The 21,856-nt window shown below is 40.6% G+C and overlaps 1 protein-coding gene across 2 annotated transcripts in view; it reads left to right on the forward strand.

Annotated features, from left to right (window-relative positions):
- The window catches only part of LOC124804835 (multidrug resistance protein homolog 49-like), a 211,947-nt gene that overhangs the window by 61,748 nt on the left and 128,343 nt on the right, over positions 1-21,856 (forward strand). For both annotated transcript variants that reach the window (XM_047265182.1, XM_047265181.1), the window contains 3 exons: positions 1,652-1,876; positions 3,761-3,886; positions 10,781-10,984. In XM_047265182.1, coding sequence (XP_047121138.1) covers positions 1,652-1,876; positions 3,761-3,886; positions 10,781-10,984 — 555 coding nt within the window. The remainder of the gene's footprint in view (positions 1-1,651; positions 1,877-3,760; positions 3,887-10,780; positions 10,985-21,856) is intronic.

Consider the following 21,856-nt stretch of genomic DNA (forward strand, 5'->3'; position numbering starts at 1 on the left):
TGTGATACGGATTTCCACAGTTGGCAACATAACAAAATTCGCTGCTCACTCACCGCTCCCCTCCCTGAAATTGTCCTAGCTCTCTGCCAAGCAGGTGTAACTGTTCCTGTTCCAACCATTGCATAGTGCTGAATTTGAGCAGCTGTGAAAAACAGACTGCAATATCTGCTAGTGTGTGGGTCATATGTAACAACACGAACTAATCCATAATTAAGAGATCACAATTATGATTCAGTCCCATTCTTGAACTTTCACTCATACCATGATCTAGTGATGTCTGTTGGTGCTATCTCTATTACGGGTCTTGCTGCTGTAATTTGTTCTCATGATAACAGTTACAGTCAGTTTCATGTGATTTATTTCCTTTGTTAGACATTCCATTTTGGATTAATTTTCCTTCTTGTTTCAATTGAATGTCACCATCATGTTCTAAATGTGATTAAAAGCTGATAATGTTTTTACCCAGTATTCTAATATGCAAACACCTAGCAAATTTCTCATTTGCAATCCACTCAGTAAATCACTACAGTCTTTCATAACCAAATAAAATATTGATGTTGGTTCTGAATCAACTAATGTTTTTTGAAGGACAATATTTCCATATTCGAATGTTACCTTTACTTAAAAAGCAGCATTAAAATTTCTATGCGATATCCGTACATGTAAGAAAACATCTATTGTGAACCTTTTTGCATACAACAGAAGTTTGCAAGATGATAGAATTTAATACTATTTCCTCCTGTGTTTCACAGAATTGTCAAATTTTGATCAGAACAATTGATTGTTGTTGTGGCTAATTTATAGTTTCTCACATAACTCTTTACATTAACACTATGTAATTTTGTGTCACACAATTGGTTCAGCCGTGTTGATACCATATCAAGCACTTTGGTGTGTTAGGAAATCTCAAACCTGTATCATTTGCCGAGCCCTACCCTTCTCAATTCTTTAAAATAAACTTGCATGTGATCTCAGTGGCCAAAGATTCCTCTCTAAATGTGAGATGACCCCTATAAATGTAAGACCACCCCTATATAATCTATTAAACAACATAAAAAACTTGACCTCAGCAGCAATAGTTTAATCTGTGAATATAAGGTGATCTTGATTTTTTTTGAATGAGGAGTTTAGAAAAAAAACCTTATCTTATATTCAGGTAAATACAATACGTGAGAAACAGCAGTAGATGAAGGACAGATCATTAAGAGACTCCATGGAGTGCAGCGCCCCACTTGGTCTCTATCCCATTACCCACTTTGCTGATCTCACCCAAAAGTACCTTCTGTTTCCTGTCTTGGAGGTTGTATTTTTCAAAAATTCTATTATAAATAACCTATCTACCAGTAAAATTCAACTGTAATACTTACTGTAACACTTTCTTAGTAACCAAGCTTAACAGGCCATCGATTTCCAATAGAATTCCTTGGAAGAGAGTCCACAGCGTTCCTACAAAAACCTAGATTATCATGGTCTGAGTCATATTGTGAAACATTTATATTACGGTCAACTTATATCTCACATAAGAACAAAGGAAGGCAATACAAAATACTTTAGTGCATGTAGAGAATCAAATGTGAGATGAGAAACAAAAACACTTATGTTTCTTACTTTCTCTCTCCTTTATTTTACTCATTAAAGTCTCTGTGTGTAGGTTCTCTTTGGTATGCTTGGTGGAGCATTCAATATGGGAATGGGGCTGCCCCACCTTGAAGCATTTAGTGTTGCATGTGGTGCTGCAGCTGCTGTGTTCTCTGTCATCGAGAGAGTTCCTCAGATTGACAGCCTTAGTGAGTCTGGCAAAAGACCAGATAGTGTTGTGGGAGATATACAACTCACTGATGTTCACTTCCAATACCCGTCTAGACCAGATGTTCCGGTAAGTATTAATCATTTCAGTTATTCTCTTCTCTTGAATCCAAAATTGGTTTGTAAAGATATCATTCACTTTCACAAGGTAATATGAGTTCTTATCCACAAGTGATTTTGTTTGGAAAGTAAGAGAGAAACACCACTCAACAATAAAAGACCGTTCAAAAAGCGTAAAAATTTTTTGTAGCTTGTGGGGAAATATTGTATTTGGCTTTCAATGCAATGCAAGACTATTACCAGTAGGAAGGATTTTTTTCTGGAGTGCATAAGACCCAAAAAACTGCACAAATTTCTAACAACACACATGGTCCCAGGATGAACAAATGTCATTTGGTCAGTATACACTAATCAAACAAATGAGTCTCCACATTAAAATTAGTAAGAGCTGACATCTTCAGACGATTTCTGAAACTTTTATAAAAAGAATTTATAAAGTTGTTTGTCTCGATCACAATTATACATTACTTTGCAATTTATCACTAGTTTTAGTTGCTAGACAGCCATTTTCAGATCTGTAAAAATAACAATAAACAGAACAATGGCCTTAAGTTTTGCAATCTTTAGGAAAATACATTATTTCAGAGCAGTAAACATTAAGTAGTGAAAACATGCTGCTCATGCTAGAGATTTTGTGGCTATGTACATTTATTTATATAGTACTGAGATACACTTTCAGCCATTGCTACTGTAGCCTACAGTGTGCATAGACACAGAACCTGTATCAGGAGTGGTAGGTTTTCACTACTTCACGTGTATTATTCTGAAACACCATAATATATATCTTAAAGACTGTAAAATTCATGCTAACTTAAATATAATTTCATGATTACTGCTATGGAAGCCTAGTAACTGAAATTAGTAATCATTTGTAAAGTAATGTATTATTGAGGTTTAGAAACGTGTTGTGATTTCATTAAAAAACATAAAAGTTTAAGTAATGCACAAGAGTTTCCTGATTTGAGCTACAATATTCATTACTTCTAGGGAAAGATGATTTGACATCAGCTGCTCACCACTTACAAATATGACCCAGGAAATGAAATCGTTCTCTGATAGGTGGCTAATTGAAAAGTTGGCATAATAACAAAACAAGAAAATGTAATGTGATGTGATGTTTGAGACCACTTTTATACATTAATACAAATAAAATAATAGAAACATATATGTTGTAGAGATACACCAGAATGTCAGTTTTAGCAGGTATTAATGAACCAACTACAGGGCCCTAATAATGCAGAAAGTTAATATTAGACTGCAGTTCACTGGAGAGATTCTAAAACATATAGCTTATGTTAAATCAGTTTACTTACCATCTACTATATTAGCCAAACTATGCTTGAAAAATGTTTGTTTGTCTGCAATTCCTTATCACTACCAAACCACAAAAATGAATGAGACTGAATGAAGTCATGAAACACATGTTTTGTTTGACTCAAGTATGTTACTTGTGCCTCACAGAAGAAAACGTAGGCATGGTATGAAGCACCATCAAGAGACCAACTCATAAAATTTAAAAACTTTCTGAGAGGAATGTAAGTGGATATGATAAATTGATGTATTGCTTTGTCCTAAAGTTCATGTTATGACTGCTTGTAATGCAGTGCAGTTCTTTGGAGAACACATGTTTAAACACAATAATTTTGATGGTAACATCTTTACTGAAATTGCTGAATGTTTGATGGGTCTTATGGTAACACTTAACCAAAAATATGTGTCTTTGTGTGTAGGTATTAGATATGAAAAACATTTTATAGAAATTAACATAATGAATTCATTTATTTTCCTTTAGTTTTTCTTTCACTTGCAGGGCATTTTACGTCAAAGCTCTGAATGCAGATATGTTACAAACAATGTTTCAAGAGTCACTTTTTACCAATATCTTTCTTTTCAGGTCCTTCAGGGATTAAATCTCAGAATCAAACATGGAGAAACAGTTGCATTAGTTGGTAGCTCAGGATGTGGAAAATCAACTGTTATCCAACTTATTCAGCGATTATATGATCCTGTCCAAGGAAAGGTATGTTCGTAACTTGTAGAATTTTTCATACACTGTGAGCACAAATGCACAACATAATATCTCTTACAGTTGGCTGTACTGCATATGTTTCTCAGTTTTGAAATATATGGTCTCTTAGTTCTGTATTGATAGGGAATAAGGTACTGTGTTTATCACTTCACATAATTGGAGCTACATGTATAAATGAAGAGTAAAGTCTGTTATAAATTTAAGAAAATTTCACCGAACAAAATGATAGTATTTGGCATGGTTTCATAAATATGCCACAAATTCACACCTGTATCTTGGAATATATTATTCGGTTAACTAAAGTCTTCAACAAAGAATATTAAAACATTTGTTCCATTTAGATATATTAAAATGTACATATGTAAAGGGCTCTTATGAAGTACTTAGCAGGTGTTTATTATTCATACTTTCAAATATAAAAAATACGGAAGTTACATTAGATCTACTACTTGGAAAGGCACTCGATTTACTTAGCCATTGCATGAGCTAACTTGCCCACATGACATTGTGCAGTCATGTTCCAATTCAAAATAGCATGCATTTTTGCATCGCAGTGTGATCCCAAAAAGGGTTTGTGGAAAATACCTACTCAGGAAGCCATGACAACTTGTTGGTAATGGCGTTACTTTTGCTGACAGTGAGAATGAGAAAGGTGTGATAGCACTGAAAGAGAAAGCTATGGAAGATGCAAGCAAATGTTAACAAGCACAAATTAAGTACGTCAGTGATATACAAATTACAGGAGAGGGACACAATGCTGAGTGCAGTAGGATTCAGATATCAAATCTAAACCAGAATAAGTAAAATGCACACAATAAATATTTCATTAATGATACAGACAAATGTTCTGTTAGACAGCAATTTCCATAATATTGTGAACAATACAAGGAAGTACCATCTTTGCAAAGACTTCACAGCATTTGTTGCATAGTACTAGAATTCCTGAACAGCAAGGAAACTGAGTTTAAAAGATGTCAGAATGAATGAGTCAGTATGTTAAGATAAAATAACAAACTTGCAAAAAGAGCATACTACATAAGATTTTTATGAAAATTGAAGCATCAGAACTAAAGCAGCCAGTAGTTTATTTAGAGAAACCATTGATTTGTTCACTTTACACTGTGAATAAATGTTGCAAAGTGACGTTTGTCAAGAGGATTGTCAAACAACAGTGTTGCTCAAAATTTCATTGTTTTGAATGCAGTGTTTTGTTTTGTATTCACTTCTTCTCTATATAACATGAAAATGTCAGAGTAACACATAGGAATGGAGAGATAAACCTTAATAATGTGTGGAGACATGGACAGCTGAATTTTTGGCATCAATTAAAGAGCAACAGCCCTTCCTGACTCTTTCACTGACAAAATTCTGCTAGAAGATGATTCCCTCCTATTTCTGCCTTCTGCCATACCATCTAGACCTAAATCTTATAGAACTGGTTAGGAATCTTGCAAAGAATAAGATTCCGTGTTGTAATACAACAAGTGTCTTGCTCTCTAACCCCACCCCCACCCCCTCCCGTACCCCCAAAAAAGAAAGATAGTTGATTATTTTGTTGCTGATAGAAGAATGTTAGTGTGTGTTGGCCTGGTGCAAACTTTTTGATGTATGAGGGTGTTGAAAAATAATACCTTCAAATTTTTGATTCTGTTCTCAATATAGATTGAGATATTACATGTCATATATATTACTCAGTCAACTTTCCTACTTCACTGATGCAAGTTTTAAAATGGTGGTGTGTAATGTAACTATGCCAATGAGTTTCTAACTGCAGAAAGCATGCCAATTGAAATTCATAGAAGAATGAAAGCTGTCTATTTGCTGATTGTATCAACATCAGTAATGTGAGCTGTTGGGTTTTTCATGATGTTAATGAAGGAAATAGTGGTGTTAATCTCAACATGTGTAACAGAGCTCAGATTGGACCACCATGAATGGCAACCAACGAGACTCATCAGAACTAGGTTGATGATCTCATCAGAGAAAGTAATGGGATAACACAGACACAGCTCTCAAGTAAGTTTGGCATGTAACAAGAGCATTTACAGACCGTCATTGCACAACTGTAATACAGAGAACTGTGTGCCTAGTGGGTGCTTGAATACTCATTCCAAATGTGAAACAGAGGCTATAGGACATCTGTCAACAATTTCTTTTGCATTTTGAGCATGAGTGTGATGGGTTATTTAAAAACATTGAAAAAGGTGATGAAAGTTAGGTTCACCATTCTGACCCCCCCAAAAAAGAGCATCAATGGAGTTCCACCATAAATGATCTCTCTTACCAAAACAGTTCAAGACCATACCTTCAGAAGGCAAAGTGATGCCCAAAGTGTTCTGGGATATTCGAGGTTTAGTGCAATTGGAATTGATGCCTAGAGACACCACCATAAACTTTGCAAGGTACTGTGAGACTCTCAGAAAACTGAAAGCATGAATTTGAAGAGTTTTTCCATGCATGGAACACCCTCTGCTTCAGCATGACAGTGCCAGACTACACATGACCACTGTGACAACTGCAACAATCCGATGCCTTGAGTTCACTATCATCAATCGCCTTCCATACAGTCCTGATTTTACACCATCCAATTTTCATCTGTTTCCAAAATTTAGAGAATACCTTTGGGAACTTCGTTTTTAGATAGTGATGAAGTGGTGCAAGTGGAGGAGAGGTTGTGGCTCCCTCACCAAAGTCAAACATTCTGTAGTGATGTTGTCAACAAACTGGTGTCTTGTTGGGAGAAATTTGTTCATCTCTGGGGTGACTACATTGAGAAATTAATATATAGACTGAATAATAAAGATGTAGTATGCTGAAGATATTTGTTTTATTTGAAAAGCATTGAGAGTTTTCACGTAAAAAATTCAGTCATTGCTTTTCAGCAGGCTCACGTAAAATACTACTTCAGTGACATGCAAATCACTTTCACTGCTTTTATATTTGAGTAGCTCTTCTATTGGCCTCACAAGGCTGAGGTGACCTACTTCTATAACTTTCTATTACAGAAAAAATTGATGTTGTCATTGAAAACTGAACCAAGAACCTCTGCATCACTAGCCATAATGCTATTAATTTGCTTATAGTATTGTGACATTAGGTTTTAGTGTTTATGACATTATAAAACTAGAAAGACGAAGGAAGTGTGCGATGACTGCTGTAGGAGAGATACTTTCACAGACAAGGAAATTGAAAATGTTACAAAATCTGTTGCCATAGATTGAAACAAAGAGTTGGCATTAATATCCACTACTGAAACAGCAGATGATGACTCAGCATACACAACTGTTTAAAATATTGACATTATTGGAAAACCTGAAACTTCACTCATCTCAGACACAGTTTTTATTGATGAAAATTGCTTATGATTTTGGTATTACATCATTTTCAAAGGCAAATTTTAAAAATATCTCATTATCCAGTGTGAACCATAGTCAAGTGGTTTACAGCAAATGGTGAGGCTCAATGTACCCATATGTCAATTTGCAAACATTATTTTAGCATGAAGATTATGTTATATTTTTAAAGTTTCCTTTGAAAATAATGTAAAATCAACATGCATATGGCAGTTAAAAAGTCCTGTGAAGTTAAGTCTAGTGAACATTCAATCCATTTCATATTTACTGAACAACTGATTAGACAGTCTCCAAATGTCTTGTTAAAACGGTTTATGATTACCTGTGCAAACTGGGCTGGACATCCCTCATGTTGGTGCCATATCAATTACTTTCAGTTCAGTGGGACCTTTCAGTAATTGTGATGCCATATGTTTTAGAAAATATAGGTACTTGTGGCAGTTTACAGTCACAATGAAACAACAGCGACCAATTAAAAGATTCTTGAAAAATCCAGCCACACATTGACAGACAAAAGTTATTTATCTACTTCTCTTGTCTAGCAAGGATTTCCAACTGACCATAAGAGAATATTACAAAGATTGATTAATATTACAAAGATTGATTTGAACTTGGTCCGTAAACAATGTTTCAAGCATTAATAAAATCTTGCATATAAAGGATGCATCATTTTGCAGTTTTTGTAGTCATCATTTAGAGAATCATAGCCAACTTCAAATGCCACTGCTGTGTAACTTTTGACAGAGCGAAATGTGAAAAGGATGAAATATGTGATGTTCAAAGCTTTCCTGGCATACTGATTGTTCCATAAAAACAGCTGAACTCTGCTTGGAATCCTGTTATAGAGAAACTTTGTAGTCGACATAGTTATCTGCATAAAGATGGAAATCGACCTGATACCGATATGCCAGGCTTTCACAGTGGAGAGCACGAGGCGCAGCACATGAAGCCATCATGAACATGCACGCTGAGCAGCACATGCGCAATGTCACCTCAGTACGGCTTTAAATAGTAGAGCTCAGCGTGTACTCGCCAGTACTACTACAGTGGCACTCACCTGAAGATGGCCAGAAGACTCTGCACCAAAATATTGTGGCAGGACGTTACTGATATCCGGCAGTTCTCCTATGTTTTTATGGAACAGGATGAAATATGTTGGACTATGGTATTTGCAGAATATTCCTTTAGCTAATCCCAGTCACATATTCAAGCTGCCTCATAGCCATGTATGTATTGTGTATTACCAATGATGAAATGTTATCTGTATTTTTCTGATCAGTTGTTGTTCTTTTTCATTGGTGTGCTTTATTTTTCACATTTTCAGTTCATTAATTTTTTAATAATGTTTGTGAAGACAGATTGTTAGGATAGGGAACAATCATGGTACATTGTAGCATGCAAGTGTATTACTACTGCAATAGTTTGATGGTATTTGTCTCAAATGAAAACCATATCCATTCTTTCAAATGTTGCGTACACTGTGAAAGTATGAACAGCTTTGTAAGTAAGTTTTCTGATCACCACAACAGCAGAGCACAGACTGATGGTCTTCAAGTGTGCAGGTAAACTCATGAATCATACCTGAGTTAGTTGCTCCCTCACATTTTTTAAAAAAAAATGTCAGTGTTGTAATTGAGCAGCCATGAATGTCAAAAGTTACATGCATATGTCACAAAATTTGCCTTCTTGTCCACTATAACTTAGCAAAAGCCACACTTCAGTATGTTTAGTCATATTGGATATATTTGGGTTTACACTAGATTTTTAATTCTGCAACTTACTACTATTTGCACTTTTGGAATTGCTCCAGCCTTGCATTTTATCTGGTAGTTCTTGTCATATAGCCCCACATTAAACCCTGGATGCAAGCTAGAGTCTAAGTTATCTTGACAGGAGCTCCACTCTCAGATGCAATGGAGTCTTCTGTAATTGAGTGGGATGTTGGTGTTTATGATGTTGGTGCTGCTATTGAGTATCATATTGCTGTTACTTGTTGTTATTGCCACTCCTACTGCTGTTCGTACTGCTGTTACTGTCTCTAGAGTTGCATGTGCTATTTCTTTGGTGTTGGTACCACTGCCGTTAGGACTGCTAATGTTTGTGCACTTGGTACTGGTGCATTCTCCTTTGCAGTTTTCTCTTTTTGACCAAGCATTTTGGAGGCTGCTCCTGTTCTATTCGTGGTAGATTTATTTACGGTGTGGCTACTTTCAAAATAATAGCCCACTTAACTGGCTTGTAATGATACATTATCATTTTGCTTGCTGAGAGTCTCCACTTTCATTAATTTTTTCACTCAGAAGTGTGTTGCCTTTCTTATTTAGACATGTGCTACATTTTATGTAATTGCATCACTCAAGAAAGTTTTGACTTTTATGTGTGACATTTGGATTTGGTTTGCAAATTTTCTTGAAGTGTCTGTTAACTGTACTGTCTTCAATATTTACACACAAAGTGGGTATGAGATCATTTTTGTCTGGTATTCCAGCAACAATTTCACTTTACAGAATTATTATTCATTCTGTGACAGAATGTGCAATAATTTGAAATATCCCAGTGGGTTAAAACTGTATACCAGACATAACTCAAATCTGGAACCTCTGCTGTTGTGGATACGTGCTCTACCAACTGAGCTAGTCAAGCATGACTCATGACCTACCCTCAAAGCTCTATTTCCACCAGGACCTCTCTCCTATCTTCCAAACTTCACAGAAGTTCTCCTGCATATCTCACATGACTATCTCTCCTGAAACAAAAGGTATTGTTGGGAAATGGCTTAATCACATCATGGGAAATTGTTTCCATAATGAATTTTCCTTCTGCAGTGAACTGTATGCTGATGTGAAATGTCCTGGCAGATTAAAACTTAGTCCCACTCTGAGAAACTAATAATGTATTTCTGTTCAGCAAAGACTGCCTTAAATGAAAATAATTAAGAAAAAATAAATGTTGAGAAAGAAATTTCTGTCGAAAAGAAATCTGTATTACATTAATAAAACTAAAACTAAACAATTCCTATTGTTTTATTCATATGTATCATGAGGTGTTATATATTCCATGAACAAGATATTAATGTTCCTCACACAAATAACACTAAAACTAGGCCACAGTAAACAGGTGACAGAAAAATCAAATGTGAAACAGAACTATAACTAACACTACAGCTGTCAGGTATGTACCATCCAAATACTTAGAAAATGCTTGTTTTTTATAATTCAGATTGGCAATATTTTGACCATCCAATTAAAGAGGAACCTCATTTTTATTAGTGATAAGAACTAATGATTATAATCTGTCCCTGACATCCATAATCAATAACTTTATTAATTCTCCCTAATTGCATTTTGGGCATTTTTACTTTATGAGTTCATGTACAATATATTAAGGTTGATTATAAAACTTGGTGATCATGGAATGTTACAGTAAGGACACATACAATTGTTGGTTTTAACAATTGCTATTTAAAATGCTTTGTACATGTAATAAACTAAATATGTTTAACAGTAATATCAAACTATTTTCCACCTTGAAGGTCTTTCTTGATGGAACTGATGTGAAAGAGTTAAATGTGAATTGGTTGAGAAACCAAATAGGAGTTGTTGGCCAAGAACCTGTTCTCTTTGCTACTACAATAGGAGAGAATATTCGATATGGGAGAGAAAATGCAACACAGGATGAAATTGAAATGGCTGCCAAAGAAGCAAATGCACATGATTTCATAACAAAATTACCTCAGGTAAGTTTTGTAAGTTGTTTAGTATTTAATACTTTTTGTGATGTTACCACTCTTCTGTTTTGACCAGTTTTCATTGTTAATACTAGTAGATGAAACAGAGAGAAAGAGAGAGAGAGAGAGAGAGAGAGAGCGAGTTTGTGTGTGTGTGTGTGTGTGTGTGTGTGTGTGTGTGTGTGTGTGAGTGTGTGTGTGTTTGTGAAGAATGGAAATGCCAAGCAATGGTTCCCTCTGGAGTTCCAAGGGCCATTTGTCAGAGTTTCCTTTATAGTTGATGCACAGCTTGTCTGGTAAGTATATAAGTAAAACATCTTTGTAATAGAATGAGATGATTTGGTTTTCAAAAATAATAAAAACAGTTAGAGATGTGAACAGACGAAACTACAAGTGTCTGGAAAATGCTGTGATGTCAACAGTTGTGAAAACAACAGATTGTCACGCACCATAAAGATGATACATTGAGTTGTAGACAGGCGCAATGAAAAGACTGTTTCACACTAAGCTTTTGATGAAAGCATTTTTCAGAAAAGAAAGAAAAAGATGCACACATTCACATGAGCAGACATGCCTCTCTCTCACACACACACGCACACACACACACACACACACACATATACGTGACAACTACTGCTCTTGCCAGATTGCAACTGTTGTATTGAATGTAAGTGCCAATGAGGAGTGGGACAGGGAAGAGGGAGAGACAGTAGAAGATGGCTGGGAGGGAGCACCACGTGGTAGCACATGCAGGGACTAGAAGGCGGCTGCATAAGGTTGCCAGGGGCAGTGTTAGGAGGCCATGTGTATAGGGGGGTGGGGGGAAGCAGGAAAGAAGAGGAGCAGAGAAGGGAAAAGACTGTTTGGTGCACTGGCAGAGAGAGTGCACAATGAGGATGAAGAGACATGAACTGAGAGGAGGTTATAGAACAGAGGGGGTGGAAACTGTTGGATGGTGGGCGTGGGGTAGTAGGGTTATCATAGGTAGAGGCTGGAATAACTTCAGGAGCAGAGAATGTGTTGTAAGGGTGACCCCCATCTGTTGTTGTTGTTGTGGTCTTCAGTCCAGAGACTGGTATGATGCAGCTCTCCATGCTACTCTATTCTGTGCAAGCTTCTTCACCTCCCAGTACCTACTGCAACCTACATCCTTCTGAATCTGCTTAGTGTATTCATCTCTTGGTCTCCCTCCAAGACTTTTACCCTCCACACTGCCCTCCAATACTAAATTGGTGGTCCCATGATGCCTCAGAACATGTCCTACCAACCGATCCCTTCTTCTAGTCAAGGTGTGCTGAAAATTTCTCTTCTCCCTAATTCTATTCAATGCCTCCTCATTAGTTATGTGATCTACACATCTAATCTTCAGCATTCTTCTGTAGCATCACATTTTGAAAGCTTCTATTCTCTTCTTGTCCAAACTATTTATCGTCCACGTTTCACTTCCATACATGGCCACACTCTATACAAATACTTTCAAAAACGACTTCCTAACACTTAAATCTATACTCGATGTTAACAAATTTCTCTTCTTCAGAAACACTTTCCTTGCCATTGCCAATCTACATTTTATATCCTCTCTACTTCAACCATCATCAGTTATTTTGCTCCCCAAATAGCAAAACTCCTTTACTACTTTAAGTGTCTCATTTCCTAATCTAATACCCTCAGCATCACCTGATTTAATTCAGCTACATACCATTATCCTCATTTTACTTTTGAATCAACATTGCCGTCACCTTTTGCTTTCTGTTTTAACATTCCGCATTTTTACGCCATTTTCCACTTTAAATCACCATTTTATCACCTGTTTTTTCTTGTTTCTTTCTTCTTCCTTTTTTTAAAAAAAAGTCTGTAGGCTGTAGAGCAGCGTAGTAAGCTGCTGCCAGCCCGCCCCCTTCAGGGGGAATTGAAAATCAATAAAGAAGAAAAAAAAAATTGCTTTTGTTGATGTTCATCTTATATCCTCCTTTCAAGACACTGTCCATTCCATTCAGCTGCTCTTCCAGGTCCATTCCTGTCTCTGTCCTTTGTCCATCTGTACAGTTCAGAAAAGTTGGTGCTCGAGGGGAGGGCCAAAATGGACCGGGATGGAAGCAGCCATTAAAATCTATCATTATACACTCCTGGAAATTGAAATAAGAACACCGTGAATTCATTGTCCCAGGAAGGGGAAACTTTATTGACACATTCCTGGGGTCAGATACATCACATGATCACACTGACAGAACCACAGGCACATAGACACAGGCAACAGAGCATGCACAATGTCGGCACTAGTACAGTGTATATCCACCTTTCGCAGCAATGCAGGCTGCTGTTCTCCCATGGAGACAATCGTAGAGATGCTGGATGTAGTCCTGTGGAACGGCTTGCCATGCCATTTCCACCTGGCACCTCAGTTGGACCAGCGTTTGTGCTAAATGTGCAGACCGCGTGAGACGACGCTTCATCCAGTCCCAAACATGCTCAATGGGGGACAGATCCGGAGATCTTGCTGGCCAGGGTAGTTGACTTACACCTTCTAGAGCACGTTGAGTGGCACGGGATACATGCAGACGTGCATTGTCCTGTTGGAACAGCAAGTTCCCTTGCCGGTCTAGGAATGGTAGAACGATGGGTTCGATGACGGTTTGGATGTACCGTGCACTATTCAGTGTCCCCTCGACAATCACCAGTGGTGTACGGCCAGTGTAGGAGATCGCTCCCCACACCATGATGCCGGGTGTTGGCCCTGTGTGCCTCGGTCGTATGCAGTCCTGATTGTGGCGCTCACCTGCACGGTGCCAAACACGCACACGACCATCATTGGCACCAAGACAGAAGCGACTCTCATCGCTGAAAACGACACGTCTCCATTCGTCCCTCCATTCACGCCTGTCGCGACACCACTGGAGGCGGGCTGCACGATGTTGGGGCGTGAGCGGAAGACGGCCTAACGGTGTGCGGGACCGTAGCCCAGCTTCATGGAGACGGTTGCGAATGGTCCTCGCCGATACCCCAGGAGCAACAGTGTCCCTAATTTGCTGGGAAGTGGCGGTGCGGTCCCCTACGGCACTGCGTAGGATCCTGGCGTGCATCCGTGCATCGCTGCGGTCCGGTCCCAGGTCGACGGGCACGTGCACCTTCCGCCGACCACTGGCGACAACATCGATGTACTGTGGAGACCTCACGCCCCACGTGTTGAGCAATTCGGCGGTACGTCCACCCGGCCTCCCGCATGCCCACTATACGCCCTCGCTCAAAGTCCGTCAACTGCACATACGGTTCACGTCCACGCTGTCGCGGCATGCTACCAGTGTTAAAGACTGCGATGGAGCTCCGTATGCCACGGCAAACTGGCTGACACTGACGGCGGTGGTGCACAAATGCTGCGCAGCTAGCGCCATTCGACGGCCAACACCGCGGTTCCTGGTGTGTCCGCTGTGCTGTGCGTGTGATCATTGCTTGTACAGCCCTCTCGCAGTGTCCGGAGCAAGTATGGTGGGTCTGACACACCGGTGTCAATGTGTTCTTTTTTCCATTTCCAGGAGTGTATATGTTCAGCTGCATGTTGTGCCACAGAGTGATCCACTTTGCTCCCGACCAAAGTTTGGCAGAGACCATTCACTGTGATGTACATTTGGTTGGTAATCATACCAATGAAAAGGCTGTGTGGTGATTGCAGATGAGTTGGTATATGACACAGCTGCTTTCACAGGTGGCCCACCCTCTGATGGCGTAGAATAAACCTGTAACAGGACTGGATTAGGAAGTTCTGAGTGGCTGGATTTGGCAGGTCTGCCATCTGGCTCTTCCACAGGGATAGAATTCCTGAGTCAAGGGGCTGGGATTGGGACTGGCATAGGGATGGACAAGGGTGTTTTGGACATTGTGTGAACAATGGAAGACCACTTTAGTAGGGGTGAAAATAGTCTAGGATATGATGTACCTCATTTCAGGGCATGATAATAGATAATCAGAGCTCTGACAAAGGATGTGGTTCAGTTGTTCCAGTCCAGGGTGGTAATGACTGACAAGGAGAGGGCACTCCGTTATAGCTGGTACTTATAGGAGAATTGGGAGTGTGTCTGGAAATGGCACAGGAAATCTTTTTGTGAACTAAGACTGGGGTTAATGCCTGTCTGTGAAGGCCTTGGTGAGAGCTTCAGCATATTGGACAAGGGAGTTCTTGTCACTGCACATACACTATCTCTGCATGACCAGGCTGTATGGAAGGGTTCTTTGGTGTGGAAGGTATGGCAGCTTTTGAAATTGCAGGTACCAATGGGGTTTATACACCCTTCATTCTGTATTCACTGGATTCACGGAAGATGAACAAGAGGTACCAAATCACACAGTCCAAGTGTAATTCAGGTCTGAGGTGGTAGTTGTCATCACAAGGCAGCTGGTGTAAAATGTGGACTCTACAGAGCACCAGTAAGAACTGCCATTCCCGGCAGAGTGCGCACTTACATCAGGCATGTTGAACATACAATCCCTCCATATGATACGACAATTGCTTTGAGGACATGGCTGCTTTTTGGTGTTTGTCTTGTGGTGACCATTTGCAGCTTGCAGTGCCATTGACAATGTGAGTGACACGTAAGGATTGATTTCAGACAGTTGTAATAACTGCATTTTGCTGTCGAAGTCATCCCGCCTGAAAATGGCAGACAGGGGCAGAAGCAGTGCAGTGTGGTGGTGTTCTGCATGGGAGCTGGGGGAACCATCATAGGTGCTGATTTGGGGACAATCAACATCTCTAAGTCGACAATCCCAGGACTGTCAGGAGCAGACACAGCTGTGCACGGAGCAGCCACTGGAGATGGATCCACCTCTACTGGAACTGGAACAGAGACTGATGGGGCCGCTGGGGTCCCCTCCATGACACCTAAGGCAGTGAGGACCTAGCTGGGATGAAGTGGAGCTGGTGGCTGTCCCTGCAGAGTGTGAGTCAGTAAAGCATCCAGGGCTGGGGGTACTGAGTGCAGTGATCTGGGGCATAGCTGGTTTGGTGGTGCCACATGGTCCCCAGCAGATAACTCATACATCCAGTGACCATGAGAGCTGTGAACTGTATCAGAAACCCAGTGAATGATCGCACCCACAGTGGTGTGCTGAGCTAAAACTGGCGACGAGTCTGAGGCAGGAGGGCCAAGGTCATCGTGGAGACAGCAGTGTAATAAGAGTCCATATCAGCCACCCATGTAACAACTCAGTAGGCCACTTCCCAGTGATGGTTGTGGCCTAATAGGTGGCTGTAAATAATGTGATGGCCCCATCCATGGAAACAGAGTGTGCCACGGCCGATGTCTTCTCCTTAAAAGTCTGCACCATCTGTTCCACTTCCCCTTGTATTGCAGGTGAAATGGATTGGTGAGTAGGTGTGATCACTTGGAGCTAACAAAAAAGGGCAAACTGTGCTGAAGTAAACTGGCTGTCATTGTTCAAGACAATGATAGACAGGAGACCCTCAATAGCAAAGATGTGAGACAAGGCTTTAATGACATTTGCTGATGTGGTATAGGGGACTGCATGGATATAAGAAAACTTGGAGAATGAGTCAATCAGAATAAGCCACAGTTGCTGCAACAAAGGGCTGGCAAAGTCGATGTAAAGACGCTCCCAGGGGCCTGCTGGGGCTGGGGCAGAAAAGCCTTGGGGGAAGCTGGCTGCTGGCAGGCTCATGAGGTACAGGACTGAGCTGTTGATTCAATATCCCTGTCAATAGCCAGCCAATAGGGGTATCTATGGGCCAGCTGCTTCATAAGTAAAACACCCCAATGTAGGAGGTCAAGGATCTTTGGAATGCAGTGCTGATGAAATAATTATCTGAGACCAGTTTTGTTCTATCTGGAGGAGGAGATTGGTCTATCTGGAAGAGGAGTACCCCATCATGTAGGGAGAGGTGGGGCAGGAGATGAAGCATGTCATCGCGGACCATGGGTGTCCTGAGCAATTTCTGTGGTCAACCATGCTTAATCCACTGGACAATAGAATAGTATGTTGGTTTCACTCATATCTGAGCCACAACCACTAGTACATCAAGGGAGAACTCCTAAAGGGTCAGGTCTAGTTGAAAAACAATGACTCCCTGAATGTCAAACTTGGGATCCAAGCCAGCCGGCAGGAAAGATAGAGCATCGGCATTTTCACAGCAACTGGAAGGTTTGTAGAGAATGTTGTACCTATATGTGGACAGAAACAAAGCTGAGCATCAAAGCTTTTGTGCTGTTTTGTCTGGGAGTCTGGACCGAGGACCAAACAAGGTGAGTAATAGCTTGTGGCTCATCATCAACTGAAACTTCACATTGTACAGACAGGTATGGAACTTCTTCAGTGCATTGGCAATAGCTGATTTCTCCTTCTTGGTCTGCGAGTAGTTGCGATGAGTGAGCCTGGATGAGAGTTTTGAAAATGAAAGCAATTGTGTATTCAGAGCCATCCAGGTCTGGTGGGAGAGCACTGCACTCACTCCGTACTGTGATGTATCAACAGTGACAAGAAGGAGGTTTCCTGCCCTATACAGGACAAGGCACAGTGCTGATTGCAGAATCTGCTTTAGCACTAAAAATGCCACCTCACTCATAAGTGACCACATGAAGTGAGACCCCTTCTTACCCAGGGCATTCAGGGGGTTGGTGAGCTTGGCAGCCTGAGGGATAAAATGATTGTAATAGCTAATCTTCCCCAGAAAGAACTGTAGTTCTTTCAGAGTTTAAGGGTCAAACGTGTTATCAATGGCTCACATGTGGTCTCTGGTCAGACAGATGCTTTGCTTATACAGGAGGAATCGAAGGTGCTCCACTGAGGACTGGAAAACTTGCACTTATTGAGGTTATATTTCAGGCCCTTGACCAACAAGTAAGAAAAGAAGGAGCAAAAATTCTGGAGGTGCTCAGCTATAGATTCCCCTGTCACAACGATGTCATCCAAATAATTGCCACATGAGGAAACACCTAAATCAGCTGTTCCAAGAAGTGCTAAAAAACATCTGGGGCACTAATGATTCCAAATGGAAGCCGGGTATACTGGTACAAGTGAAGGAAGTATTAAGCACAGGAATCTGTATGTAACAGCAGGTGTAAAAATACCTCAAACACATCAATCTTTGTGTTACAGTCCCCATTCAGGAGCCTAGAAAACAGTTCCACTGGTCACAGAATTGGGAAAAAACTACATCAACTGGTCTTTCACAGCCTTAAAATAATTGCAGTCAGAGAGAGCCATCTAGTTTTTTTACAGTAATGAGGGGAGAAGCCTTATCACTGGAAGAAACAGTGGTGGTCACATTGAGGGTGACCAAGCTGTTCAGTTCCACCTTCACCACATCTGGGAGGACATGAGGAATTGGGCACACTCTCATGAAGCATGATGCCAAACCTAGCTTCAAGTGAAGGTGTGACTTGACATATGCTGCCCAACTCAGACCTGGATTGAACAATTCCAAAAAGAAGGTCATCAAATTTTCAATGCCTTGAAATTGAATACCCATGCAGACTGAACACCCATCTCAGAAATTGAAAACACAAATTGCTTTAAGGCATCTAACCCAAAAAAGTTTTCTGCTGTGCTGGATGAAACCAATTGAAAATGAAAGTATGCAGGACATGTTTTTATATAAGACCTTCATCAGAAAAACCCCTGTACCAGAATTTCATGATTGCCATGGGCTGTGACCTTCCTCTGAAACAGGTACATTGCCCCTGATGAAAAAATCAGAACCACAGATTTTAGGATGGGCTATATAGAACTTTTGCTGTGGTTTAAGCAACACTTTTGTATTCACACTTTTAAAGTGCTCAGAAAAGCATTAAAATAATGTTTTAAGGAGTTTAAATTTCAGAACTTCCACCCCCCTCCCCCAGACAAGGAGGAGATTAGTGTTTAATGTCCTGTAGACATTGAAGTCATTAGAGATAGAACACAAGGTCGCATTAGGGAAGGATGGGGAACAAAATTGTCCATGCCCTTTCAGAGGAAGCATCCTGACATTAGCCTGAAGCAATGTACGGAAATCATGGCAAACCTAAATCAAGATGGTCAGATGTGGGTTTGAACCATCATCTTCCTGAATCTGAGTCCAGTGTGCTAATGGCTGCGCCACCTTGCTCAGTGCCCCATCCCAGAATATCACAGTACTGAAACCACATTTTTTTTTTTTTTTGTTTTTTTTTTTTGTTTTACAAATCAAGCACTGGGTAGAACTGTTGATCAGAGTATAAGAGGTATCCATCTGGGAAGGTACTGCGTGACTCATGTGCAGCATGAGTAGGAGCCTGATGGTTTTCCCTGAAGCCGGATGAAGCACAATGTCAATGGTGTGAACGGTATCAGCTGCAAAAGATGATGCTGCGTGCATGGCATTGATGTCACTGCACTGCTGCTTGGGCTTTATGTGGCACATGGAAAAAATGCATCTGCAGATGCCATGGGCAAAACAGATAGCCAATTTGTGTGAACAGTGCAAGTGCAAATGTTGAGAGAACCACTGAGGGCATGAGGGAAGACAACACTCCTCATGTGCTTGCCAGACAGGGAATGAGATGCAACTTCTGAAAAGGAACTATGACTGGAAACACTTGATGTGTTGCTGTCCAACTTAGAAAGACTACAGGGAACAAGCTGTTTACTCAGAGTGCCAGGGCATGCGCTGATTTTCCTGGTGCATGCTTGTGGTGTGTGGTCTGCCAGCTCAACCGTCCATTCTGACATGGCAAAACAAGACTCCCTTACAGTCTGAGTCCCCCATGAGGTCAAATGCCATAATGATTTTAGGAATTGCATCCAGAGAAGGATCTGTGTAACACATAGCTTGTGTGCACTTTTACCTATCTGGTGCAAATTGATCAAGCAAATCCCTAGTCACAGAATCAGTAATGATTATCAACAAGCATCTGCCAAGTAGGTGAAAGCATGATGATTTCTAAGGCCATGAAATGCAGTAACCCAATATTTTTATGATTCCAACAACTTCTGTCATCATTATAATTCCAACCTAACGTACAACAGCCAAGACTGGCTTCTGCAGTTGTCTGACAACATACTGCAAATGTCTGGAAATGATTAAGTATTGAGATTCACTGTAGGAGACAACATGTAAAGGAAAGCTGACACTTGTTGAGTGGACATGACAGAAAAAAGGATCATTTCCAATCAGTATCAATTACCTGGTACGCCACAAAATGATGGTTGAGGCACTGGAAATACATGTCCAACTGGTCAATACCATCCACAAAGGAAGGAAACAGAGACAGCCAAAGGTGAGTCACATCTGACAGACAAGGCTGACAGCTGTTGTTGTAGTAAAACCAAATGCTGATACTGTTACTCCATTAATTGCCTATCCAACTGATGCTGTTCATGTTGTCATGAATGAGAAGTACAGAACTGCACAATCCAAGAGAAGTCTGAGTCTGAGGCAGTAGCTGTCATCACAAGGCAGCTCACATAAAAAGTGGATCACACAGAGCACGAAGAAGAACTGCTATTCTCAAGAGGGTGCATACTTATCATGCAGGTCAGCCACAGGATCCCACTAGGTGACACAGCAATCACTTCAAGTATATGGCTTCCTTCCAGTATTTGTCTGCCGCTGACAGTTTACAGTGCCATTGGCAACATGGGCAGCGAGTATGGATTGATTTCAGAGAGTTGTGATAATTCCATCTCGGTCACATCACTGTTGTTGGTTGGTAGGTTTAATGTGGACAGAGGTGTGGATGGAGCCATCAGATAAGAGGAGGTCAGTGTCCAGGAAGTTGGCATGCTGGCTTGAAGAGGTCCAGGTGAAGCAGATAGGAGAGAAGGTGTTGAAGTTGTGATGGAATGATGAAAGAGTGTCTTGGCCCTGAGTCCAGATCGGTTTCCTGTACACGGCCCATAAACAGGCTGGCATAGGAGGCTGGCATGGGGTTGCCCATGGCTGTGCTGCTGATTTGTTTGTACCCCCTTCTTCAAAGGAAAAGTAGTTGTATGTTAGAATAAAGTTGGCAAGATGTACGAGAATGAGTTAGAGGGTTTGGAGTCTGAAGGTCATTGGGAGAGGTAGTGTTCAATAGCAGCAAGACTGTGGGCATGCAGAATGTTGGTGTATGGTGAAGGGGCAACAACAGTGACAAACAGGGATCCAGGAGGTAAAGGGCTGGGGTAGTGAAGAGTTGGTGAAAGAAATTGTTGGTGTCTTTGATGTGGGAGGCTAGATTTTGGGCAGTTGGTTGGGGCTGTTGGGCAATAAGGGCTGAAATTCTTTCAGTGGGAACACAACAACCAGCTACAATGGGGTGTCCAGAATTGTTGGGTTTGTGGATATTGGATAAGATGTAGAAAGTGGATGCGTAGGTGTCAAGGGGATGGGGAGGGAAACAGAGTCAGTGGTGAGGTCCTGGGGAGGTTCTAAGGCTTTAAGCAGTGATTGGAGGTTATGTTGGTCTTCTGGGATGGTATCACCCTCAGAAAAGTTAGAATGGAGGGAAGGATCCAGATGGATTGGGTATTAAAGCAGTCTTTGAAATCAGGCATGTTACATTCAACTGCATGTTGTACCATAGGATAACTGCTTTGTTCTGCTGCAATTACTGCAAATGAGGAGTTACTTGAATGGTAAGTAGCAGCTACAAAGTCTGAAAAGCTGAAATAAGCCCGGAGAGCTGTGTGCTGGCCCCATGACCCTCCATGAAACACACAAATGATGCCATTGGTAGTGGCTGACATGGTGACATTCAGCATCACATCGTTATCAGAGTAATAACAAGGTGTTGGTAAAAGTAATTATATTCAAAATAGGAACATAATTTTTTTAATTTTCTGGCAGACACTCAGGTTTTTGCTTTGCAATATAAAATCTCTATTTGCTCCATTGGTGTCACACTACGTTCTTTTTTTAATGTTCTCTTTTAA

This window comes from Schistocerca piceifrons, chromosome 7 (assembly GCF_021461385.2).
Source record: "Schistocerca piceifrons isolate TAMUIC-IGC-003096 chromosome 7, iqSchPice1.1, whole genome shotgun sequence".
NCBI classification, from domain to species: Eukaryota; Metazoa; Arthropoda; class Insecta; order Orthoptera; family Acrididae; genus Schistocerca; species Schistocerca piceifrons.